At 31.1% G+C, this 25,231-nt stretch overlaps 1 protein-coding gene across 4 annotated transcripts; it reads left to right on the plus strand.

Moving 5' to 3' along the window:
• The first annotated feature begins 238 nt into the window (after positions 1–238).
• On the plus strand, positions 239–24,911 carry ec (echinus). Of its 4 annotated transcripts, none has more exons than XM_067288449.1 (17): positions 239–394; positions 17,391–17,575; positions 17,679–17,771; positions 17,876–18,010; positions 18,135–18,248; positions 18,330–18,412; positions 18,505–18,601; positions 18,688–18,745; positions 18,831–18,925; positions 19,035–19,187; positions 19,477–19,630; positions 19,761–20,409; positions 20,486–20,703; positions 20,786–20,905; positions 20,996–22,294; positions 22,385–22,446; positions 23,371–24,911. In XM_067288449.1, exons 1-17 carry the CDS (start codon positions 346–348, stop codon positions 24,262–24,264), a joined length of 4,458 nt encoding a protein of 1,485 aa, XP_067144550.1. In that variant the 5' UTR covers positions 239–345; the 3' UTR covers positions 24,265–24,911. The 4 variants fall into 4 exon arrangements, with proteins under 4 accessions (XP_067144550.1, XP_067144553.1, XP_067144552.1 ...); XM_067288452.1 differs by lacking the exon at positions 239–394 and adding an exon at positions 8,744–8,818; XM_067288451.1 differs by lacking the exon at positions 239–394 and adding an exon at positions 12,560–12,767.
• Positions 24,912–25,231: the final 320 nt, after the last annotated feature.

Raw genomic sequence — 25,231 nt, forward strand, 5'->3', positions numbered from 1 at the left:
AACTTAATCTAGAACTGTTCTTGATCCAATTGTCTGTTCGAAAACGGGATATTATGCCCTAATAATACAATTTTCAAATTAAAAAAAAATAATAATAAGTCGACAGTAGGATTTGATGAATTAGTTAAAAATAATCTAATTAATTAGTGATTATCGTTGTCATTCGCAGATAAAGTCGAACATCTGCATCGAAACAATTCCAGATGTCATTCATTTAATGACAAACAGTAGAAAACACGAAGAAAGAGACTGTTACGTGTCTAATTTTTAAGTTATAACCGAAAATAATTCTCCGTGGAGCTTTTAATTTTCAAGTAAAGGAAGGCATTTAAAATCAATGGACGAATGAAATCATTACCTTTCAAGCTTACAAGTTGTTTTAATAAAAGTAACGGTAAGTAGAAAAAAAATTAATTAGTGCTTTATCGATGAAAGTTTAATCTTATAGATTAATTATTAGAAACAAATATATATTGTGTTATTTTATTATATAAAATAAACTATAATTTAGTAATATGAATCTGTGTATATTTTAAGAAAACTGTCGTCAGTACGTTCGATTATACTGATTAAATATAACAATTGAACTTTGACACGAAAGCAATTATTTATCAACTTAAAGTTCTCGTTACATATTTCAATTCGTTCACATCGGATAATCTTCAAAAGCTACAAAAATTAATTTAAAACAACTAAATCTGTATATTTCTCTTATTAATAATAATTATTTATTACTTTTTTTTTTAAAGAAAATTCAAACAAAAGCAATTCTCTATCGGTTAAAACTGTAACTTTTTATGTCTTTGTTACGTATTGGACACCACTGCTTTATATCATTATTATGTCGGGGGGGGGAACTACTTCATAAACTCATTTTCTAAGTCTCTGGCTGTATATAATACGTTGCAATTATTTTATTATTTATTATTAGTTTATGTTTATTACAAATCTCATTAATATTAACCTCATTTTGTCTTAGGTTTCTTTTCTTTACAAATGTACTTTTTCTAACCGTTCATTCGTCAATTATTCCAGTTCTTCCTCTTCGAATTTCCGTCTCACAATAATTTAGTTTGAATTCGATTATCCTAACGGTTTGTCCACTTATTCCAAAGAAATAATTGCAAACTGTTCTATTATTTCCATTAAAATTCGCCATGTCTTTCAACTTAATTAGTTTTTGGTATATTTAGTCTGTATATCTGAAACGTAAACTGTTTTGTCTATAATGAAATTTTTAAAATCAATACATTCTATTTAAATATATTGTTGATACAAATACACAGAATGAATTTGTAAATTCTTCCTCAAACTGGCTTATAATATAACTTCTAATGCAAAATTAATGATGGCAGAATTGCATGAGCAATTTCACAGAATATACTTAAACATAAAATAACTAATTTAAACATAATTTTAGGGAAACACAATTAAATTAAAATGATAGATTTCGATATAATTCATTAAATATAGATTATTTTATATAAAACAGTAAATACTACTACTCTTCCTCATCCTCTTCTTCCTCCTCATCCTCTTTCTCCTTCTCCTCTTCCTCTCTCCCTCACAAACCGTTTTTTTTTTTAATCGTTCATATAAAGTTCTCAATTAATTTAAATATTTAAAATATATTTATATTGAATATATGCAATAACCCCCCCCCAAAAAATATATTATTTCGAAGAGCCAAATATAGAAATGATGTTCAGTTTTCTCGATAACGACAATGAATGCAACATACAATAGCTTATATTGCCTAATATGTGCTGTATTTAGAAATGTTATGAATATGATGTGTCTGTACTAATCGATTAGTAAGAAACAAATACTAAATAATATAGCCTATTTCACAATGAGTTGTCGTTTATAATATTCGGACTATTTTTAAATAGCTCAAATATAAGTTGCAATAGAAGTGATGCAAAGAAAAGTGAGATTAATAATAATAATCGCTTTTAGTATTGGATTGGACTTATTACTACGATTTAATATATATGGCAGACCTCAACTTTGCCCATTACGTCGGACTTGACCCGCAGTGGAAGATTCTGGCGTGAGGATGAGAATAATGTACCGATCGGAATTTTTTTATGAAAAGCTAAGAATGTTTTCGATATTGGATCGAACTGAAAATCGATATTTGTCACATAACAAATCAAAATCGATTTCGTTTCGGTATTCGTATCATCGATTCGATTAAAAGAAATCGATTTCAAATAAACGGTTTATTAAACGAAATCGATTCCGTTTAATAACTCATTTTTTAAAAATATTATGGTAGGTATAGAGAGAGATTACAGATAAAGCATCTTAATAAAAATGAATGAAATCTTATAATTAAAAATCTCGAAAATGACTTAGTTTTCAAAATAATTCTTTTCCTATTTACGCTGCGTGTTATGAAGAGAGCAAAAACAAAAATTGTTTAAATATTCACTCCTATAATTTCTGATACATTTTGTTTTTATATTGTGAAGTTTTAAAGTTATGTCAATAATTTATATGTTGAAAATATGTTTTACACAATAGTGTAATGATGTAGTTTCAGAGAAGTGAAATTATTTATTTCAACAACGTGGGAGTGAGTTATAATTTCGTATAGTATTGTATGATTATCCCAAATTCAATTGTTATAATCAACAAATATCAAAAGAAATAATTGTTTATTAAGTTTTTATAAATTACGATTATGTTAATCCTTATCAAATAAAAGTAGGTTATTGTATATTGAATACTGTACATTACATTGCACAGTACTGTACGTGTGTATTTGCGTGTGTGTGTGTGTGTGTGGGTTCGGTGTGGGTAGCCGTAAATTATCAATAATAAATATAAATTAATTAAAAATTTTAGTAATAATATGTATAATTTTTTAAACATTTGAATTGTTAAAATTTGTTAAATAATCATAATTGTCTGTTCTTCTCCAGTATTATAAATTTCAAATGTTTAAAAAAAGGCTTTTGAATACAAAAAGATCACTGCTTATTTTCCATTCACTTCTGGTACTAGTTTTAGTGTATTGTGTAATGATTATACGAATTGTATTGTTGTTATTTTCGATCATTTCTAAGTATGCGAGACAACCAACAGAGAATTTAATGATTGTTTACTAGGAAGTTCAGTTTCTCATTAACAACCGTATCAAACCGATAAACATATTTCGCATCATTGAAAGTGTTGTAGACAGGAAAAGAGGGGTACCTACGCTCTGTTTGTGATGGATTCATCAAAAGCAGTTTGGCAAGTATCGAAGTGGAAAAGCAACGTGTTGTTACGATTAGATGCAAAAGTAAACTATGGAGGACTTGTTCCGCTAGTTCCGTAATCTAATAAAATTGAAAATTTAGGTTAAATGATTACGATAATTAAATTTGCCTATAGATTTTAAAACTCTATTCAATTAAGGCGCTGGTAATTATATTAATGGCACGCGAATAATTTTACAAGTTTTAAAATTAGTTTTTTAGCTTGATGCGCTAATAAATCACCAAATATTATACTAATATAAAGATAATAAATAGAAACTGTAGCAATACACGTTTTGTATTTACCATAAAACATTACGCGAGTGCGATTGTTTCGTATTATTTTTATGACTTAATTAAAGAAATTAGATACAAACTCGAACCGAGGATATAAGGCATGTATTTTAAACAAAGAATTTATTTATTTATATTTAATGATTTCAAATTACTAACAATAATAATTTTCCATTCTTATTATACAGAACAGTCGAGCTTAAAAATCTGCTTTTACGATGTTAATAATTGAAATGGATTTTCCAAACCATAAACTTCAAAGCTCTTCCTTTACATTTAAATCTATCTTTTCAAATAGATTATTTAATTTTTAACTAGACAATAATCCAAATCTTTATTTATAAAAATTCAGGGATAGCGGAGAGTTTAATTTGAGACTTTTCTCTCCTGTTTAACGAATAGATTAAGCAGGAAGCAATACAGCCCTGACAGGAGGGGGAAAACGTTGCTGTAATAACGGGTCTGAAGCTCTGAACCCTTACAGGTGGTCCGAGAGCCCTTTTTTAAGTATGCTTCTCTGCAAGGATGTGTGGAGGAGAGAATATGAGAAAATCTCCTCCAAATAAAAAAGATTGGTGGGTTGGGTCGTTGGCAACGTGCTTAGAATAAAATGTATAGGCCTAATTAGAAAATAAAATCTAAATTACGTGGAGGAAAGTTGACTATTTTAAAATAAACATCCGAAAAAATTACCATATAGACATAAAAACGCAAAATTTATTAAATTTTCCTTATAAGAAACATAAGGAAACTTTCAGAAATGTAAGAAAATATATTATATTATAATTTAATTCTGTCAGATATTTTATATTCAGGACAAAGTTTTATCGTATTTTTAAAACAGCCGTACTCATTTACCTGGAAATTTCGTATGAATTTAAATAATAATAATAATAAATTGGAATCAAAAGAATTAGGAAAAAAGCAGGAAAATTCAAACACTCGTTTCTATTAAATAACAACTAATAAACTTAAATGCAAACACTTATTTTCAAGTCTTACTAAAAGGAAAATTGATTTATATATATAATAACTTAGAAACTGCCTTATCACTTACACTGTTTGAACCTCGTTTTATTTTATTTCTTTGCAATTGTAACCTTTCTTAATTATGAAATCATATTACTTTTTTATGTCATTTATTTTGGTGACATTTTTATAAATGTAAGTGATAAGACAAACTGGTGATATTAATGGCGGTTTTAGACTCATAATACATATAATTCTGTAATTCCTGTTATGTAAACATATACCTTGTTTGTATACATTATATTATATACAATATATATATATAGGCTTTTTGTGTATTTATTTTTTTCTTTTGTATATGTATGTACGTGTGCATATATGTGTGATTTAAAAAAATTTTACTGAACCAAACAGAACAGTCTTTTAAAATATTTTTACCAGAAATGTTTAGAATTTTACATCGATAAATCATCATTTATCAACAGTATTGTGATGATATATTGTGAGTGTTCAAACGTCGATAAGCATATCACGTGAAAAAGATTAACTTACATTCCATATACTTAAATATTTCTTGTCTTCTCGGGGATGAAATCATTTAATTTCGTTCTTTATTGCATGCATTATTTGTTAGAATGAATATTAAGTAATCTGGATAATGTTTTTATTCTTAGTTTAATGTATGTTGTTTGAATTTATAACTAGTTTTAAAACTAGAAGATAATTAAATTATTCGCTTTCTATTTGTTTGGCTTCGGAATTAACTTGGGGTTTGTAAGTTTCGTTTTGGTTGTTATCAATTGATTTTGATTTTGATTATGTTTAGTCTAATTGAAACTTCTCAAAAATTTGTATCCTTACTATCATACCCTCCATTAATCCGAACTATCACCGGTCTCAGTTCGTTCGGATTAGCGCGACTGTACTGTATAACTAAAAATGGTGTTCAAAATGAACTTATTTAAATACTAGAAATGTTCGTATGTTCTTTTAGAGTAGACGTGCTCCTGACGATTCATACGTTAATTCTCTTGTGTCTGAATCGTTAAAATAAATGCTTTATCCAAATCTTTCCGCTGGAATTCAGAATAACACATTTATTATTTTGCAATATTTTTTTTAATGCACATAACTTTGTACAATCACCAAAAATCAAATTTTTTTGTTGAAGTAAAAGATAAAACAATTCTATAACTTTATCTCTACAAAGATCTGTTTGCTGTATTCTGCTGAATCACGTATCCATCTAATGTCTGAAAAGACAACATTACTGGAAGATGGCTGCTGTGATAAAAAGTACATAAACCGTTTTGGATAAAATTTCATATCGATCCTTGAAATTCGATTGATAAATATCACAAAATATGACACACGAATAAGTGTCATTCTGAGATTTTTCATTCCATTGAATTCCAGAAAATAACGATTAGAGGGAGAATCTTTCACCGCTGATTCTTCCTCGACTAATATTAATGAAATTATCTGATTCTCGACATCAATTCTTTGGGAACAATCTTTTTCAGATTTGTAAAGGTTGAAATTATTTTATAGATCAAAATGTTTAGCTTTAATATAAGCTATAAATTTTACTTGCAAATGTAGAGTTTAATAAAAACACAATACTTTATAGTGTCATTTAAATAAAAACTTTGTATTCAGAATTTAAATCTGTTAAAACTTTTTCTTAAATTAAATTTAAAAGTAACTTTAAGAATAATCTGCTTATCTAAAGAGGACAATCGCACCAATTTTCTTCTTGGATTTACTCGTTTTCTTCTTCCCGTAAAATGAATTTGATCCGGATCTTTGTGATGTTTCGTAGACAGATCGGGTCGGTGCATTATTCCTCATTATTATTCTATACTGGCAAATCTTATTGTTACCAGGATCGTTAATAAACGAAACAAAATAATCTGGCCATACAGACTAATATGCATTGGTACTTCTAAACAAATTCTATTTAAATCCTTCCAGGTATTTATGACTATCTTTTCATCATGCTTTCAGAAATCTCGGATGTTTTAAAGTATTATTGATATATTTTTTAATTTATTACTGAATAAAGAGAGTTTAGATTAAACAGAATGCTTACATATAACAAGTTAATTAAGTAGTGGAGATCGTACATCACACGAACGTGTTTCTCGTTAACTATTGACATTTCCTATTCAAATTATATTACTATTCATTATATTTAAAAATCTAGCAAAGTTAGAGATCATTATAAACGATTTATATTACAATTTTATGAGAGACGACACCATTTCTCTCTAATTCATTATAATTAACTGGCAAACTCGGGTGTAGCATTTTACATAAGGTACAGTAAAGCCGAGGGAGCTTACAAAGACTTAAGCCCTCCCATTGACACACACACAAAATTAAAATTTATTTTTAAAACATTTAATATGGTAAATATAGTTTATCAGGTTCACATATTAATAAAAAGTTCTTAATGAGAGTGTAAAGAGTATATTTATTATGATCAGAGAATAAAATAGGATAAAATCTGGAAAGTTTTCTTTTAGTATTACTTTCCCTGCATTCTTTAAAAGAGTAAAAGTAATTTAAGTTTGGATTCTGGCGCAGTTAAACTGCAGGGAGATTGCATTATGCACCACGAACACGGGGGTTCCAGGGAGAATAGGTACTGTACCTTATATAAAATGCTACACAGTCTCGTCTTTTGTGAACATTTGTTTGCCGAGGGGCCTCAGATACAGTATTTTTTCAAATGTATCCTTTAGAAAATCATAAAGAAAAAAAATCAAACGATTCTTATGTAAATATTAAATTATAGATATATTGTAAGTAACTTTGTAAGGTGCTCAAAAATAAATAAACCGGTTTAATCCTAATGAAGACGATGACACGTGGGGTTCTGGAATAATATTTTTCAAAGTCGTTCGAATTATAGATTTTAGAGATAATCGCTGGCCCGTAAAGATTAAAATCTCTTCGTGTGACGTAATAATTGTATATTCACAAGTTAAAACATCTTACTCGATTTGTAAGAAGAAATCACTCGAGCAGAAGTCGTGAATCACCTAATTACGACGAAGAATTATTCTCTCGTCTATGAATACAATTTTCACTTTAGTGGATTGTCTGTCGACTGCAATATTTTAAGATTCGACGGCGCTCGAATTTCTTGGGGTGTACTAAACTTACTTCTAGGAAACTACTTTGGGAAATAGGAAAGTATTTCGACATGCACGAGATAAGACTCGGGATGGAAGAGAATTGGAAATGCTTATCTATATTGCTCTTCTAAGGTCATCGGAAAATTGCTTTGCTGACTGATAACGAGAAAAAAAGAAAAAGAAAGTTATTTTCGAATAACGAATTGAGATGTTTAAGACGATCGAGAGCTTTTGCAATTCGACAATTGCGCAAGTCGTGCGAATTTAGCTTGACAGCATAGCGTGACAGACAGAAATCTCGATTTTAGTAACGTGGTTCTTGCCAAACGTGATAAAAAAATTGATTGTCTCACGTGAATTCTCTTCAAGGTGAAAATCTCCGATTAACTTAAAAAAACGCGTATTATACAACTGGGATTTTCAACGTCATGGTATTCAAAATCACTGCGCTGGTTTCTTTTCTTCTCGAAAAACTGCTCCACCGTGATGTTTTGCACGTTAAAAAATGTAGATTGCAACCGCAGTGCCTATGAAATACATGTGCAAATTTTATCTCATTTATGCACAGTAGTTGAGGATTTTTGCATTTGACGTCACGATAGTTTTTAGCCATTGTATTTCGCATCGAGTCAATGGCCTGTCTCACTTTTGACACACGTAGAGAAGGTCAAAAGGAAAAACTGGTTCAGCAGCTTCACTCTTGAATATATATTCACTCAAGCAACCAAATGAATACAGGTAGAAGTCGTCTGGAGAGATATACCATTAAAACACCCCATTAACGCCAAGGTCCTTAATTAATCAACGTTACCAATCTAATAGTAATATCGAATTTATGACCGAATAATTTATTTAATGCTATCTTTAAAAGAGGGGATGCAAATAATTTTAACCGTGGGTGTAATGGTCGTGGATAAAAACAACAATTAAAAAGCTAACACTGCACTTTATACTTAAAAATTCTACATTTGTTGCTGGAAGCTGATCTTCGACGTCTATAAAGTTGTCCTGGAAAGTAGCCAAGCTAACAAGAACTAGTTTTTTTCTGTTATCTTCTAACCCGTCTAACCGGTCTTCACCTGCAAAGATTAACTATGGTCACGTGATTTATATTTTGGCGGCAAACCTTCATTTCGTCAACATTGTCTTTAGGAAAAGCGCTCGGTGAGTTTGCAAAATATTTTTACTTATATTTTAATTGCATTTAATATATTAATCGAATAAAAATCTCGTGTGGTAAGTAATATAAATCTGTAAACTAAAACTTTACTTTACCGTTTTATTGTATTACGTGTTTCCAGCTGTGACGTTGACGATGCATTTTGCCCAATTTTTAAATGGTGAAGGCCATCCATATTTATAAATTTGTCATTTTCAAATTTGAAGTATACTCTTATCTCCGAATTTGTGGGTCATCGTTTCAATTGCTCTCAATTGATGATTGTCTGGTAATTGCTTTTCCTGTCTGGGATTATTACTTGGTCAATGTAATGTCTGCACAGTTTATGCGGGAAAAAAAATATCGACTAATTATATAATAAAGCAACCGGCCGAGCCAAAATGCGCAGTTAAAAATTAAATTATAATTTTACTGTTGGTAAGTATTGTACGAAATGTTTTGTTTAATTACATAAATGAAATTGCAATTCTTCAGTTTCCCTGGCCATATTCAGAGTTTCTGATTAAAGGATCAATTATTGGCTACAATGCAATAATAATTAAGACAATTTGAAAAGTTCTTCATCGGCAACAGGTGCGAGTGATTTTTATGCTCGTATCAACGAGGTGGATGTCCAAGACGAGAGGTTGTTAGGTGTCTGTAAGGGTTTTTAGTTGCACAGTCTATTGTTAGAAGAATCGTTCCTCCTCAATGATTTCTAACGCATCACTGGCTCGGATGATGAGGTCAGACTCAATTTTTATCTCCATACGATCGAGACGGACCGAGTGACTTGGGTGACTTAATTGCTAATAGAGTGACGAATTTTGATATTAAAGTGGCCACAAGACATCTTTTTGTTTTTAAATTTTATCTTAAGCCCGAATGGAAATGATGACAGTCGAGAGCTCGCTCTCTGTTTACATCGGGCATTGTTGTTTTTAATATATGTAATGCGTAAAAGGGATCGAGTGACAAAATTTAACCACCTTTCCTAACATCGCATTTATGAGAGAGCATGCGTCGGATCCTTCAACGCTCTTTTACCCAATCAACTGATCCTCTTCAAGGTCAAATCCCTGGAAGATCTTTTGACCTTCTGCATCCCCAGGAAATTCGTTAGCAAACGCACCTTGGGACTTTGAAACTGCCTAAGATTTTCCTTTACAGTTGTATCCATATGGTCGAACACACGACTAATTTGTATTTTGCAACTAGAAGTAAAATTTGTTTTACATTCAAAGCGCATTCGGCTCGACATCGTCAACAATTCCGAGTGTCCTATTTTGTAAACAAGAATTAGCTTTTCTCGAGATAGAAGAAATATTAAAGGAAAATTGTCTTTCTCGGCAAAGAAATCTCTCTTCTTTTTTCTACAACGAAATATTTTCTTCCAGCGAGATATAAACAAAGTCACTGACTATATTTCATTCGACCGAGTTATAAACATGTTGGCAAGTTAAGGTGTTTGTTTAATATTTACATCTGGACGATTTAGCTTATCAGATTTATGGAGGAGTTTGTTTACATAAATTTTTTTTCTTCGGTAATTTTTAATTATATATTATTCAACTAGTGAGAATCGAAATCGAGCAGGTGATATCAAATCCCTTCAGGCACAGTAGGCACGTGGTATCACTCCAGATGCTCTAATCATTATCGTTTAATAAGATCACAGATTACTTGCAGAGCTTTAATATTCTAGTAGAAAAAGATATATTAAGACTAAGACTAGCGGAGGTACTCAATTTGGGAGAAAAATTACCTCACCACCTGTCTTTCTTCGAGTTACCGGAATCACGTGACATCCTCGTGTGGACAAAAGACTCGTCTTACTCCCCTATAGAGGGGTGTCGAACCTTGGATTCGATTCTTAACCAACATCTGTCCGTGGCCTCCTTAAGGATCGCTTGACCACCTGTCGATCTGACTCACCTTCTTAGCAAGACGTGAGGTTTAAGTGTATCTTTTCTTAGTTAGCCAGGTGGTGCTCGTATGGAAGATAATTGTGAAGACAGCGAAGACGCATTATTAATCGCTCGGTTAACTGTCACCTGCCAAAATTAGATCCGAATACGCTTAGTCATTCATTTTTATTCGGTTCAATTTTTTTTCTTTCTTGTTTAGTATTAAGTGGGTTAATATACAGCACCTGCATGTGGACATCTTTTGTTTTTTTTACAAAAAGCATCCCTTTCTATGTAGGTCTTTACATAATACTCTCAAACTTGAATTATTGATAATCGTACGAGTGTTGCGAGAGTACAATAATTCCGCAGCGAGAGAATTAGGACAGCTCGGATGCGATTACTTTATCTAACCGCTACTCTTTCATCGAATTTCTCGGATGAGTTAGCAAATTTATAATTATTCAAATGTCAATGTTATCTGCATTTTCATTCACGTCCTGTTCGTTCTCTAATAAAGCAAATGGATTCGCAGTCGCGCATTAAAGTTACATGCTGAGCTGCCGAAGCGGTCGAGATCGCGCCAGTGCTTCAATTTTATTATGGAAGACTATAAATATTTATGTAGCAATAGCAATAAAACATTGAATATTATCTCCAATCCAGTTCAACTACACAGATTGCGCTCGAAATAGTTATAACGGCTATTCTATTCTAGTTCGGAGCTATGACCTTTATTTATTACCAAACAAACTCTGCATAACGAAACAATACTAAACTGTACTTCATTAATTGAGTCGCGTGCTAAAGCCCATTAAATAATGTCTCCCCTTTCTCGTTAAAGAAGATAAATTTAGACGAGAAGTTGCAAGAAACGACAATATTCTAAGCCCAGATCTTCGTGTAAATTCTTTGCAAGTTTTCCTCTTGTATGAAAGCGATTAGCAAAATTTACTTTAGCGATTTAACGCCAAATGGAGCCATAATTAAACAGATTAGACATGTGTGAATGCTAAATAAACCTTGAAAATATTATAAATATGAATGAGTTGCATCTCAAGTGGTATTGGTTAAGAGAACTTAAGACAAGAATATTGTATTGTCGATTTCCTATTGGAGAAAAGTTCTATCTTTTCCTGTTCTGAAACTAGGTCAATTTTATTTTTCCTTTATTATCTTTATATTCTAGACTTAAACTCTACCCTAGAAGTGGGCGTTTCACTTATTGTTTCGGCTTTTCTCAGTTTTTAACAATGACCGCTGACAGTAATCGATTGTATAAAATCATTTTAAATGGTTTTGTACACTTTACTGTATATTATCATTATTTTATCAGTCTTCTGGTGTACTATTTTAAAATGTTTTTTACTACGGTGTGCCTATTTTTTTTGTTTTTGTTTTTTAATCTTTTGCAGCAAGATAACGTTCCTAAAACTTCCAGTTTATGCAACAAGCGTCACTCATTATCCTACGCGATACAAACGCAAACAAATGATAAGTTTTCCGGTTTTGGATACACGTACCGAACACTTCTTTCCTTGACGGGGATTTTTAAGAAAGATAATTTCAGATGTGGAAGATTCTTTTAATTTTTCTAACCTTTCAAAATATAAGTAAACACCCGAAATGACTAGAAATTAAAACAGGCAAACCTAAAATCGCGTTATAAAAAAAAACTAGTTGATCTCTTTAAATCAGTCCTTGCGATACAGTATTAAGGCGCGTGACCTCACGGAAACTCTCCTATTGGTTAATGAAGGCTCACCATTGCAACTATTGGTGGAAAAGCTGCGATTAGCCTCTGGCAAGGTGTAGAGTATCAACTCGGCGTCCATTGGCTGGCCGCCAACAGGTACCGCGTCGCCACCAGAAAATCTCAACAAGGTGGTTGTTTTCGTTTGGCTTCTCTCGTATTTTGTGTTAGTTCCTTCCGATTGTTCTTTATGTGTGGTGTCGAACGTATAAATGTGACAGCACCGTCACCATGAACACGTGGGATATACGAAATATTTAGGATTATCCTGTGTGAAAATCATCGCCACATTGGGTAAGTTTTAACATAGCTTATACTATTTTGACCCGACACGTCATAGATAGCTAACTCAGAATCTTGTTTCCGACTCTTATATCGACATTTAAATATCGGTAAGAGGAGTTTTTTTTTTTTTTTTGTCACTGGATCTCTTAAATAGGCAGGCTATAAATGTATGGATTAATTACGTTATTCGCGGTAATTATTCTTGTTTATTATTTAGAAAATTGCGTTAATATATATTTGTTTAAATAATTAAAATACAAAATAACTTGGTTTTAATGAAATTTCACAATGGAAATAACTATTTAACTTTACGAAAGAATAACTCTAGTATTACAGACGTGTATCGTATTCCTGGAAAATTGCCCGCCGGTCGAGTTATAAGTTTCCTGGAGTTGACTGACAAACTGGATGTTTAGAGGTTTACAAGCCTTTTCTACTATATAGGAAATACTCGCTTTGTGTTCGGAATGATATTTTATTCTGTTCTTTCCGTGTTAATTTTTCTACGAGAAGTATTCAGAAAAAGCCCGATTAAATTTCTAACTAGAAATAAAAATTTGATCCGGTGATTATGACGAATATACGGCAACGTTGTCGTCTTATAAATAGCTGTTAAAGGTGAATTATTTGTGTTTTTCCTTTTTACTTATATAAAAATAGGTGGATAGCATAGTTAAAATAGCCAAAGGCTAGGGTTAAAACGCTGTCTTCAGCTATATACTGTATATATTTTTTTACAGAATCAAGTTTGAAACTACATTCCTTCTTTCAATATATTAAAAAGAATATATTAATGATGATAATACGACTTTTTAAAGTAAAAAAATGGAATAATTTTGATGTTTTCTTGGCAAGAAAATCGTCAGATAAAATATTTTGAACCCGCTGCGTTATCTTCGTTACTGTCGAAAGTCTCGTCTCTAATGGCAGAGCAAGCGTTTCGTTATTTATTCAGTCACTGTACCAAAACTGCTCTTTCACTTGTTTCGCAAGTGGTGTAAACTATTCTTGGAATTTCAGATTACATCGAGGGATGATTGGGACGTTTCTTCGGGAAGTCTGTTTCTCGTCAATTGACTTGTCAAGGGTCACTGTTACAGAGGAAACGCTCCTCCGACCAGAATGGAGCTCTTGTTTCCATCTTAACTTGGGTTTGCATTTATCAGAACAGAATTATTTACCCAGATTTGATAATATGAAATACATAACGTTCTTCGTATTGTTATCAATCCAGCTGTTAGCAATGTTACAAAGAGCGCTTTGTGAGTCCTCACGCGATTCGCTCGTATTGTTTTATAAACTAAAAAACGCAACTTGGCCTAACAATTCACCGTACGTCGATTCTTTGTTTTTCCACGTTTGATCGACACTACGCGGTCGAACACTCCTACATTTATCGGAAGAATCGAAATTTGCATAAAATGAATCGTGTAGAAAATCGAAAGTGAGCTTGTGCAACAAACGGAACGACGTATAATTGGTATGTCGAATATGTCCCCGTGCCAAATTAGTTAAATTTATTGAAGATAAAATTTAATATTCTCTTATAAAGATAATTTGCAAACATCTATAGCATTTTAATGAATTTATATTAAAGAACGAGTTTGTTAATAGACCATCTTCATCGTGACTCGAACGTCATATTCCTCTTTATTGCATCGATTCTCGACTGCTGCAAACCGCAAATTTTGGTAAGGTGGAACGGCACGCGTTCTCTTCATTTAATAACGAATGCGTCATTAGCCCGATCTGCAATCTGTCGCCAAGCGCAAAATACACACCGTCTTCGCTCGTAAAACGCTGCATTGTGATTTTTATGCTCTTATACGGTTCAATAAATTTACTTTAATTTTGATTTGTTGGGATTTTTTTCGCCTTTGGCACTGTAAGAACCGTTGGTTTAACAATTTTGCTCCAGTGTTTTTGACACAATTCACTGCTTTGTTCCGAGTGGACGGATTCGGAAACGGAAATAAGCTGCAATCACTCAAAGTGGTCAGTCAATCGTGCTTCTTTTTTACTTTATCTGTCTCGAATTAACTGTTCTGGGTAGATATATCGCTGCGCAACCAACTTTCGTAAAAATCCGATGGTAATTTAGGCCATTAAATTTAATAACACAAATTGGACTTTGCTTTCGTTTTATATTCCATTATGTCGTGTTCGAGAATCGAATTACCTAATAATATTAATCAACGATTTTAAAATTTTAAACTAAACTTTTTAAAACTTTGGCTGATATCGAATAAACGGTTGCTTTGTTAAATGAATTAAAAGACTCCACACAAATCAAAGCCCTTCAAGTGCTCGATAATGAAGTACTGTTCTTGATATTGGATAAGTCTGGAAGCTAAAAATAGATAATTCCCTGTAAATTTCCCGTCATAATCGCCAGTTCTTTTACCCGTATTCTGTTTAGTGTTTTAAGTTATCGGGGTTCTAGAGATTAGCCAGGTAGAGAATGCACAGATAGGTTTAAGTAGTTAGGAGATTTCCCTTGCGAGATATCTGGTGATATAAATGCACGATCCTTGTAAATTGAAAATATAGAAAACGATATAGATGCTCGAACCGTTTATTAATTCAAATAACGTCAATTTGTATCGTTTTAAGCGGTTATAAAAAAGAATTTCGTGACTCTTTTCGACGTTGTTAATACAGAAAGTAACGATTATAATTGAGTATTGAGTCACTCGAACTGGTTATAAAAGATCCTGTCATAGAAAATTGGTTGAAGTTCCATGCTGATAAATATAGAATAATGGCATAAGCTAGCGATATATCTCGTTGATGCTCCTTATGATTGTTGATGTCACTTGCGTGCAGAGCAACTTTTTATAGTTCAACGACACCGACTCTAGATACTCCGCCGACTATTGTTATCTTTAAGTTCATAAGTGTTTTCAACGTAAATATCTCGGCTTAAATATCATTTTTTTTTACATAAAACAATTGAATATTTTAATTATGTATACGTATTATTCGAAAGTATAAATCTGGAGAAAATGTCTACTGTATTCGGAAAATAATACAAGATTCAGACTATATAAGGTTATATTTGGATCTGAATGACAATCGAATCGATGTCTTCGCATTCGTTCGTTCCAGGTCACTCGAATATTCTCTTGTCTACCCAACACATGCCTACAGAGTTTTGTTCTTACATAAGTTTGTATTTAATTTTTGTTTCCGAGTTTTACGAATATTATTTGATTTACTGTGTAGTAGGATTTATATTTAATATATTTTACATTTTTGCCATTTCTGTTTAGTCTGGTCATGCTTTGGTAATTCGGAAACTCGCGTGATTCCAAGTATTATTGTAGGCCCGCTTTATATAGTATAGAATTCTGCCTCTCAAATACTTTAAAAAATCTATATATATATATATATAATTATAACGACTTTTTCAAATGAATTAAGTACTATTTCGTTTCCTTTATAGTAAGGTTTTATAACTAACCTAGAAAGATAAATAAATAAAAAGGAAATAAATTGTTGGTTGTGTTCCCTGTTTATTATAATAGATTTGTTACGAATTCGTGTAGAAAATGAAGCTTTTTAAATTTAAATTATATATTTAATAACTGTCATAATTATTTTATCATTAATTTTAATGCGCAACCGAAAAAACTTTGCGTGGATTTTTACGGAGCAGGAAACTACAGAAGGGAAATAGAACTATGGCTTCTTTTAAATCTGGGAGTAGTCCTGGGACTGGATTTTCCCTTTATTCACACGGATCTCTTTCTATTGTCGATATATTTATAGATGGCAAACTGTTGTTCGATCAAAGCTTGTCTCTAAATATTATAAAACCTATACATCTCGGATTTTTTTAAAGTTTATTTTATATCCCAATCTAATTCGTCCCACATAGATTTAACCCAAACGATTAAAACCTGTTATTAATTTTAAACGTGTATTTTTATAATAAATCAAATTTCGTAACAGCTGTAACTCGAACTAACCCATAAATTTTTATCAGGATTTAAGATTTGGTGTCAAATTATTCTTTACATTTCAATAGCTATTGGATTTAAAAATTGGAGCATTTAAAACAGTTTTTTCTCTCCTCGTTTCTAGTGGTAATGACCCTCATTGAGGTTGCTGAATATTTCATTTGAATATTATCTAATATCGATTTTTTCTTCGTGTAGATAACCGTATTTTGCAATGATTATATTAGTTAATTATTTGAATAATTATTCGTGATTTTCGATTATCAAACTGCATCCCTGATGCCATTTTTACCTAATTCAATAATTAGTGCTTAGTTCCAAAAAGGCAAAAATCAGGAATGAAAGTTACGCTCCTACCAAATTATTGTAATTATCATCGTGGAGTAAAAGTAAATCGATACCACCTGCGTACACATTGCACAACAGCCGTTAAGGCGTGTGCTATCGCCAACTGATTCATAATTCCCAGTAGAGTCCATCGATTGAAAGCGCGTCAAACACTGTAGTGCTTCTTTAACATTAGAACTTCTGAAGATACTATTCTAGAATTGATTATTATTTCGTTAATTTAACTTTTATATGTATAAACAATTAAGTATACAGAACTTTGTTATTATTTTTAGATGTACGGTATAAACTATTCTATAATTATTTGTTTCCATTTTGATAGATGACAGCAGTAAAATGGTCCCTGTTCCATCACCCAGTCCTGGTCCTGGAACCAGAGGTCTGGTGCCATCCGATAATCAATTGAGTTATATGATGACCCCTCGCAACACCATGTCCATTACTCATACCAAAGGATTGTTAAACATGCCAGGACAGAATAATTGTTTTCTTAATAGTGCAGTACAGGTTGTTATTATTTTTTTTTTTTTACTATTATTACATATAAGTGCTGTTTCAGCATGATTGGATATAAACTCCAACTCATATTTTATTTTATTTTCCATTTTAGGTTTTGTGGCATCTTGATATATTTAGAAGAAGTTTTAGACAGTTGAGTGGTCATACTTGCATGGCTGAATCTTGCATTTTTTGTGCTTTAAAGGTTAGTCTTGTTTAGATGAAAAATACTGGTAAAAATAGTGTTTTCGTTCTTAAATACTAGTTAGACGTAATTAGTTTAATAATTTGTTGGTGTTTGTATGGCAGGAACTATTCACTCAGTTCCAGTACAGTCAAGAATCGGCATTGCCACCCGACGCATTAAGAAGGGCATTGGCGGAAACGTTTTGCGATCAGAGACGATTCCAACTCGGTTTTATGGACGATGCTGCCGAATGTTTCGTAAGTAAAAAATGTATTATTTGTCTATTTGACGTGGCCATATATATTAATGAAGACTAACTAGTTTACGATGTACTAATATACAGTACTAAAAAGAAATAACGATTACAAAATGTATTTTTAGGAAAATATTTTACAACGCATTCACTTTCATATTGCCAGTCAGCAATCTGAAGATATGTGTAGCGTTGCCCATTGTATTTCGCATCAAAAATTTGCTATGGTTCTTATAGAACAGGTAAACAGATTAAAATTCCATTTTGCAATATTCAGATAAAAAAATTATTTCAAAACACTGATAAAATGTTATTTGTATCAGACATGTTGTCATGCCTGCGGTGCCACATCCGAACCTCTACCGTTTACGCAAATGGTACATTATGTTTCGGCATCTGCTTTATGGTAAATCCAAAATTCTTTTAAATTTTTTATTTAATTATTTTTTATAATTTTATTTATGATGATAATCACTTTGTTTATTTTTTTGTATTTAGTTCACAATCATCTGTTACTAAGCAAGAATACAACAAACAGTCATTTGGAGAACTTTTGAAGAGAGCAGGTGGAATGGGTGATATTCGAGCTTGCCCTGTAAGTATTAAAAATTTTTAACATTAGCATTTTATAAAATATATTGTACTGATTTAAGATTTTAAAATAAAAAATTAAAATTACAGAGCTCTTGTGGAGCTAAAATTCAGATTCGAAGAGTATTAATAAATCAGCCAGAAATTGGTAAGTTTTTTACTATTAATATAATTTTTAATATTTTGGTCAGGTGATTTTGGTTAGTAATTCAAATTTTACATTAATTTCTTAGTGAGTATTGGATTAGTTTGGGATTCTGAGAGACCTACACTTGAACATATTATGGAAGTCTTCCAAACTATAGGAACAGTCATACATTTAACTGATGTAAGTGAAAATTATTTAACTTTAAATTTTGTAATGAAATTATTTAAACAGTAATTTAATTTGAAATTTTTTGTATTTCCTGATGATAATGTTGTTATTTTTATTATAGATTTTTCATTCAGTTGTAGATAGTAAATGGGCTAAAACAGCTATGCATCAATTAGTTGGTGTTGTGACGTACTATGGAAAACACTATTCCACTTTCTTCTTTCACACTAAACTGAGAATTTGGATATATTTTGATGATGCAACAGTAAGAGAGGTGTGTAAAAATATATATATTAAATCAGTTTTTGTATATTTTAAATATACAGCAGCCAAAAAGTCTTTATATGCAACTTCAATAACTTAATTCTGGAAGGAAATCGTGTTAAAGAAACTCCTCAAATGTAAAGACAGTTTAAACTATTTTTCTAAAAGTTTTCACTCCCAAAAAAAGTTTAAAAAATAAACACTTTCAATTATGTTAGGAAGGGAAATCATTGTAGTTTTATAAGTAGACATTTAAATTTCTTAATTGTTTATTTTAAAAAGTGTTTTATTTAAATTAGATTGGTCCAAGTTGGGATCAAGTTGTTGAAAAATGTCGTAGAGGTCATTTTCAGCCACTTCTTTTATTGTATGCTAATCCGAATGGCACCCCTGTATCGACTACGACGGCACCAAGAACCGTCACACTAGCTACAAATCACAAAAAGAAAATTGGTATAAATCTTATTTTCTTTTGCCTTTAAATTAATATTCATTTGTTTTAATTTTTAAAATGTAAAAATTAAATAATTAAGAAATAGAAATTGAATAAAATGGAGCTTATAAATTTTATATTTGTTTACAGCTAAAATTACAGAAGCTACACCTTCCATGCATATACCAGAACACAATGCCCAAACAAAAAAATTGGCTCAGTTAAATAATGTTCCTTTACGAAATGTTGCTCCCGAAGTTTTGATGAAAGAAGAATATCAAAATACCAAATATCCTAGTTTTCCTTTATATCATCATGTGAATATTCATCATTGTCAAAAACATAATACATACAGCTATAATCCATCATTACCATCATCAAGTTGCATAAAAAGTTGTCAGTGTCATCATAATCATTCCTCTGATCATTCTGTACATAGTGCTCACTGTCATTTTGTAGAATGTGAAAATTACCAATCAGTTAGCCAAGAAAAGTCTCTTGATGTAAGTAATGATCAAGAAACATATATCAGCAGGAAGGCTGTGGAAAGTGTTTTGAACTTTCAAAAACTTCAAAGACAAAAATCACTTTCTACCATTGAAAATAGAAACAGTATTAGCAGCTTAGATTCTTTTGAAAATCAAGCACAGAAACCACAACTAAAACTTGATATTCCTGATGTTGAGAATCTGTCGAGAAGAAGGGATTCGGGAAACTGGAGCGGAGACAGAAATAGCGCAAGTTCTTCGAGCAGTACTTCAATTGACAATTCCTATTTATTTGCTATTGGAAATAAATGGTAAATTGTCTGAAATTTAGTTATAAAATTTTATTTATTTACAGAAAATGATTAATTTTCAAATTTATAATTTTAGGTTACATCCACCCGGTTTTCGTCACGGCATAGCAGGAAAAGCTAATCATGATTACATTAACGTGTTTTCCGATCAAGGCTACGATTCTTTCTCTTTATCGAGTACCGATAGTTATCCATCTGTCGGTACTACGACTATGAAGCTGGATCCTCGTCTCTGTCAAATTCCCGAAAGTCTCGTTTTGGTTGATAATAAGACAGCTTGCAAACAGCAATCTGGTACATTTATTTTTACTATAAAATTTTTAAAAATTATGATTTCAAAAAAATTATAAAAGTAAAACTTATTTAAAATTTTCAGTATCTAGTGTAGATTGTGACAAATTATGTACAGAAGCTGACCTTTTCTTAAACAAATCACACGAAAAAGAACAGGAAGGAGATTTAGTGATGGCAGCTTTGTTGAGTGATCTAGCAGCTTGTATGTATTTTGAATTGGAAATATTTTATTGGTGTTTTATAAGTTTTTGTAATTAAAAAATTTAAATTTTGATTTTTCAAAACTTTATAGCAAGAGCAAGAGCAGCAATGGATGCTCCTTACAGCAATTCTAGATCATTAGTATCGGCCAAAATGAAACATAGTACGTGTGTAATGAGATCGTCGTGTTTACACAGAAAACTAAACGAAATTGAAACAACCGAAAAAAGAAAACAAAAAGAAGCAGAAATTAATCATAGTCGTCAATCTAGTAGAGACAGTAATCATAGCCGTCACGTTCGTCAGGGAAGTAAAGGCAGTAAAAAGTCTTTATCGGAGGGCATAGATAAATCGAAGAAGACAATTGAATTATACGGTACCTTGCCTAAAAAAGGAAGCAATAGAAAAGATCATTACATGGAAAAATCAAAGGATGAGCAAATTTATAAAGACTTTCTAGAAAAACAAAGACAAAGCAGTAAATCAGAACAACAAAAACAAATTATAGAAAAAAGAAAACAATTTAGGACTGATGGAATTGGAAATAACAAAACAAAGTCAGATATAGATACTGTTGCTGATAAACCTTTCTCTAAAATAGGAATATTTGAAAAATCACCTTCTCTCAGAATAAGCAGACAGAGAAAATCTCCTCCTCAACAGAAAATCGAAAGAAAGGATTCAGGGTTTAATGAAAATTCAAATGATTGGGAACATACTAAGAGACCTGCATTATTCAGAACTTATTCTGGACCAGCTGCTATAAAGGATATGGCATGTGAAGTAGTTTGCCAAACTAATAAAAAACAACATAAAATAAGACAAAAATTAATGGGTGGATTTATGAGGAGAAAAAATCGTAGTTTGCCAGATTTAAGAGAAGGACAAGAAATATCTGATCAAGAAGCTAGATCTTATGATGATTTTGCACTAAATATCGATAACCAAACTAGAAAAAGTAATACCGAAGCTCCTCTTCCGCATATTAGCCGCGTATCTCATCAACCACTTCGTGCTTACATAAATAAGAACGTAAATCAGAGACCATTACTTATTCGCGTCAGTCCTCCCCAAGTTCGAGCCAAATCTGCAAAGCAACTTCTCACTCCTTTCACCGTAACGTCGAAAGCAGAAGCTAGAGAAGTAACGGGAAAATCCGAAATTTCGGAAGACGAGTTACCACCTCCCACAAATAGTTTTCTCGCAGAACTTCAAGCAAAAAGAAAACAGATAATGAAACCAAAGAATGAAAAGGAAACAAATTCAAATCAAAATGAAATTACTCAAACAAATCCACTGCTTCAAGAATTACAAAATAAGCACCATCAAATGATGGAGAAAAGAATTCAACCTTTACAACTGGAATATTCAACAGAAAATCAATTCAAAGGTAAATAAATTATATTTATTTTTAAAACTTTTTATTATTAAAAAAACAATTTTAAATTAAAGTTAATTTTAAAAACTAATGTGATTTCAGAGAAAAAGAAATTTGATAGAAGCATTCCATTGACAGATAACTCACAAGCAATGCAAAAGCAGGTAATTTAAATTTAGTTTTGTATTTAAAATATATTTACTTTCTTGTTTATAAAATCTGCATTTACTTTTTCAAGAAAGCTAATATCGACTTAATTTTTTAATAAAAAACAAAATAATTTTTAAAAAAAATCGTCATTTTATTTTATTCTATACACAATATGAAGGAATAGTATAGAAAGTTTAAATTACTAAAATCTTAATTTTAAATTTCGACTAGTTAGGTGTTCTTTTTACCTGTTTAAATAAATTAGCATTTTGCCTTCAGCCTCAAATTTTGAGCAGTTAAATATTATTAAAAGATATGTTAAAAAAGGATCTACTGAGATTGTTTTAGTAATTTAAGCCAAATTAAATGATTCTGTCAATATTGTAGTATTTAACTTTTTAAAATTAACAATGGAGTGTTTTCATAACATACAAACTATTTTGAGTCCACGTATCAATTTATTCCTATTAAAAACAATTAATACATTTTTATTTGGATTAAAACCTGTTTATATTTTTTTATCTTCAGGTTTGCATTTAACATAATCTCTCTTACTTATTTAGATTAACTGAATTGATATATATATATATATATATATATATATATATATTGAATAAATGTAAACGTATTTAAAATGAATACAGTAGACCCTCCACTTTATGACTAGTGTAAATTATCTATTATGATTATATATCATTTTTTTATATTTTGGTCATTTTCGTGTATAATATAGTTTGAGATGTATTTTCAGAAATAGAACTATAATGTGTTGATATACATTATAAATGTACATTGAGTCAACAGGAAATTAGTTTGATTTACAAGTGTTTTGATTCGTTGATAGTTTTTCAAGAATAAATTAGGTCATAAAAGGGTGGGCTACTATATTTTTTTTCCTTTAATGAAAGTTTATTTAAGTATTTTTAAATAATTTACAGGAAAATACTTTCAAAAATATTGAAGGAAATGGAATATCTTTCTCAACAGAAAATTTCACTGTAAATAATTCCAGACCACACGATTCTATGTTGCAAAAAGAGAAGGAGTTAGATTCCGAAGCAATCGAACAGAAATCGTGTTCCGTCAAAGACTTGGCTTCAAAGTTTGAAAATATATTTTGTGCTAAATTGCAACCTCAGAATTCTGTAAGAACTAGTTCCCTTCGAAATACGAGCGGCGAAAAAACGGCTGTATGTAACGAAGAAGATAAACACGTTCAACACAAACAGAATTCTGAAATTAAATTATTTAATGGTAACACTAATCATTTAAATGATTCATCATCATTCTGTGATATCCCAGGACACGAAGAATCGACAAAATTAGATGCAATAGAGAGCAATAATCAAAAAATTCCGGGCGAGCCGAGACGTCCAATTAGACCACCAGATTACGAAACTGCAGTTCAACGACTGTGTTTATTAAGAGACATGGCATTGGGTGAAGCCGAAATGAAAATGGCTATTGGACCGGATGCAAAGAAGAAATCGGGCACAAAAAAGACCGTAACTTTTTCCGACAAAGTAGTATTAGTTGCTTGTGCAGACGACGACATCAACGATTATCTTCCGAATCCAGTTTTTGAGAGAGTTTACAGACAGCACATAATGCAGAACTTTACTGCAAATGACGAAAAAACGGAGTCTTCGGAATCTGCAAATCAGCAAACTATTTTATCTTGTCAACAGCCTCAGCAAAACGTTATACAGTGTCAACCGTCTCAACAAACTGGTATTCTTTGTCAATTATGTAGAAAGAAATTCATAAATATGCCAACAGTATATTGTTCAGATTGTGCTTTTTATATGGCAAGGTTTCAGCCTCGTCAGTAATGTAGTTCCTAATTTTCATGTACAAACTACAACTCATTAAAGCACATCCTGTAAAATTTGCTCAACGAAATTGTTCATTTTTTAAAACATTTCCTTAAAAATTTCCAGTACAAAAATTATTTTTATTTTTATATAAAATTTTTGTAAAAGTAAAATATTACTTTTGTTAAACTTACATTTTTGTTTCACTATGTAGATATTTCATGAACTCCAAATTTTTGTACTATAATTGTAAATACCATATAGTTTTGCAGCTAACAATTGTTATTTGTTATATAGTAACTAAACAAATGCAATACTCAATTATGCAAATATTCTCCAAAGCTTTTTTTAGTAAATTTATGTGCCAATAACTATAGGCATTGTTTAATTTTTCAATACAGTATTATTCTGTATAATGCTTTAAATTACTATTGGAATGCAATACAGATTTATTTTAAAATAAGTTAATGTGCCTTAAAAAGTTTTCCATGAATTTAGATCCACAAATTGTTATTTACCATAAATTTGTAAAATTTTAAAAATTGTTTCTTAAAATATTCTGTAAATTTATAACTAGTTTAAAATGTTTTTTCTGAATTATATTTTTGTAAAAGTATTGCAATGATTCTGTACATAATTGACCATAAAATTTTTTTATATATTGACTTTGTTTGTTTCTATTTTAAGTAATATAATCATTAAGACCGGGCCCGGCCGACCCAAATTGTTTCGCGGGCCACTTTGATCACGCGTAACGTTACGGCGGGCCACAATTTAAGCAAACACGCTTTTAAAAAAGTAAAACAAATACAAAACAAATAAGATTTTATTGTTATACCGAGAGTTCGTACTCGCACTTGCGCATTATAACAACCACACATGCAAATTTTCATTTATTTAATTGTTTTGTTATACACATAACAGGAAACAAAAATTTTAATAGATATATAATATCGCTTAGCGGGCCACACAATTTAACCCAAAG

This window comes from Centruroides vittatus, unplaced genomic scaffold (assembly GCF_030686945.1).
Source record: "Centruroides vittatus isolate TY-2023 unplaced genomic scaffold, ASM3068694v2 scaffold_861, whole genome shotgun sequence".
Lineage (NCBI taxonomy): Eukaryota > Metazoa > Arthropoda > Arachnida > Scorpiones > Buthidae > Centruroides > Centruroides vittatus.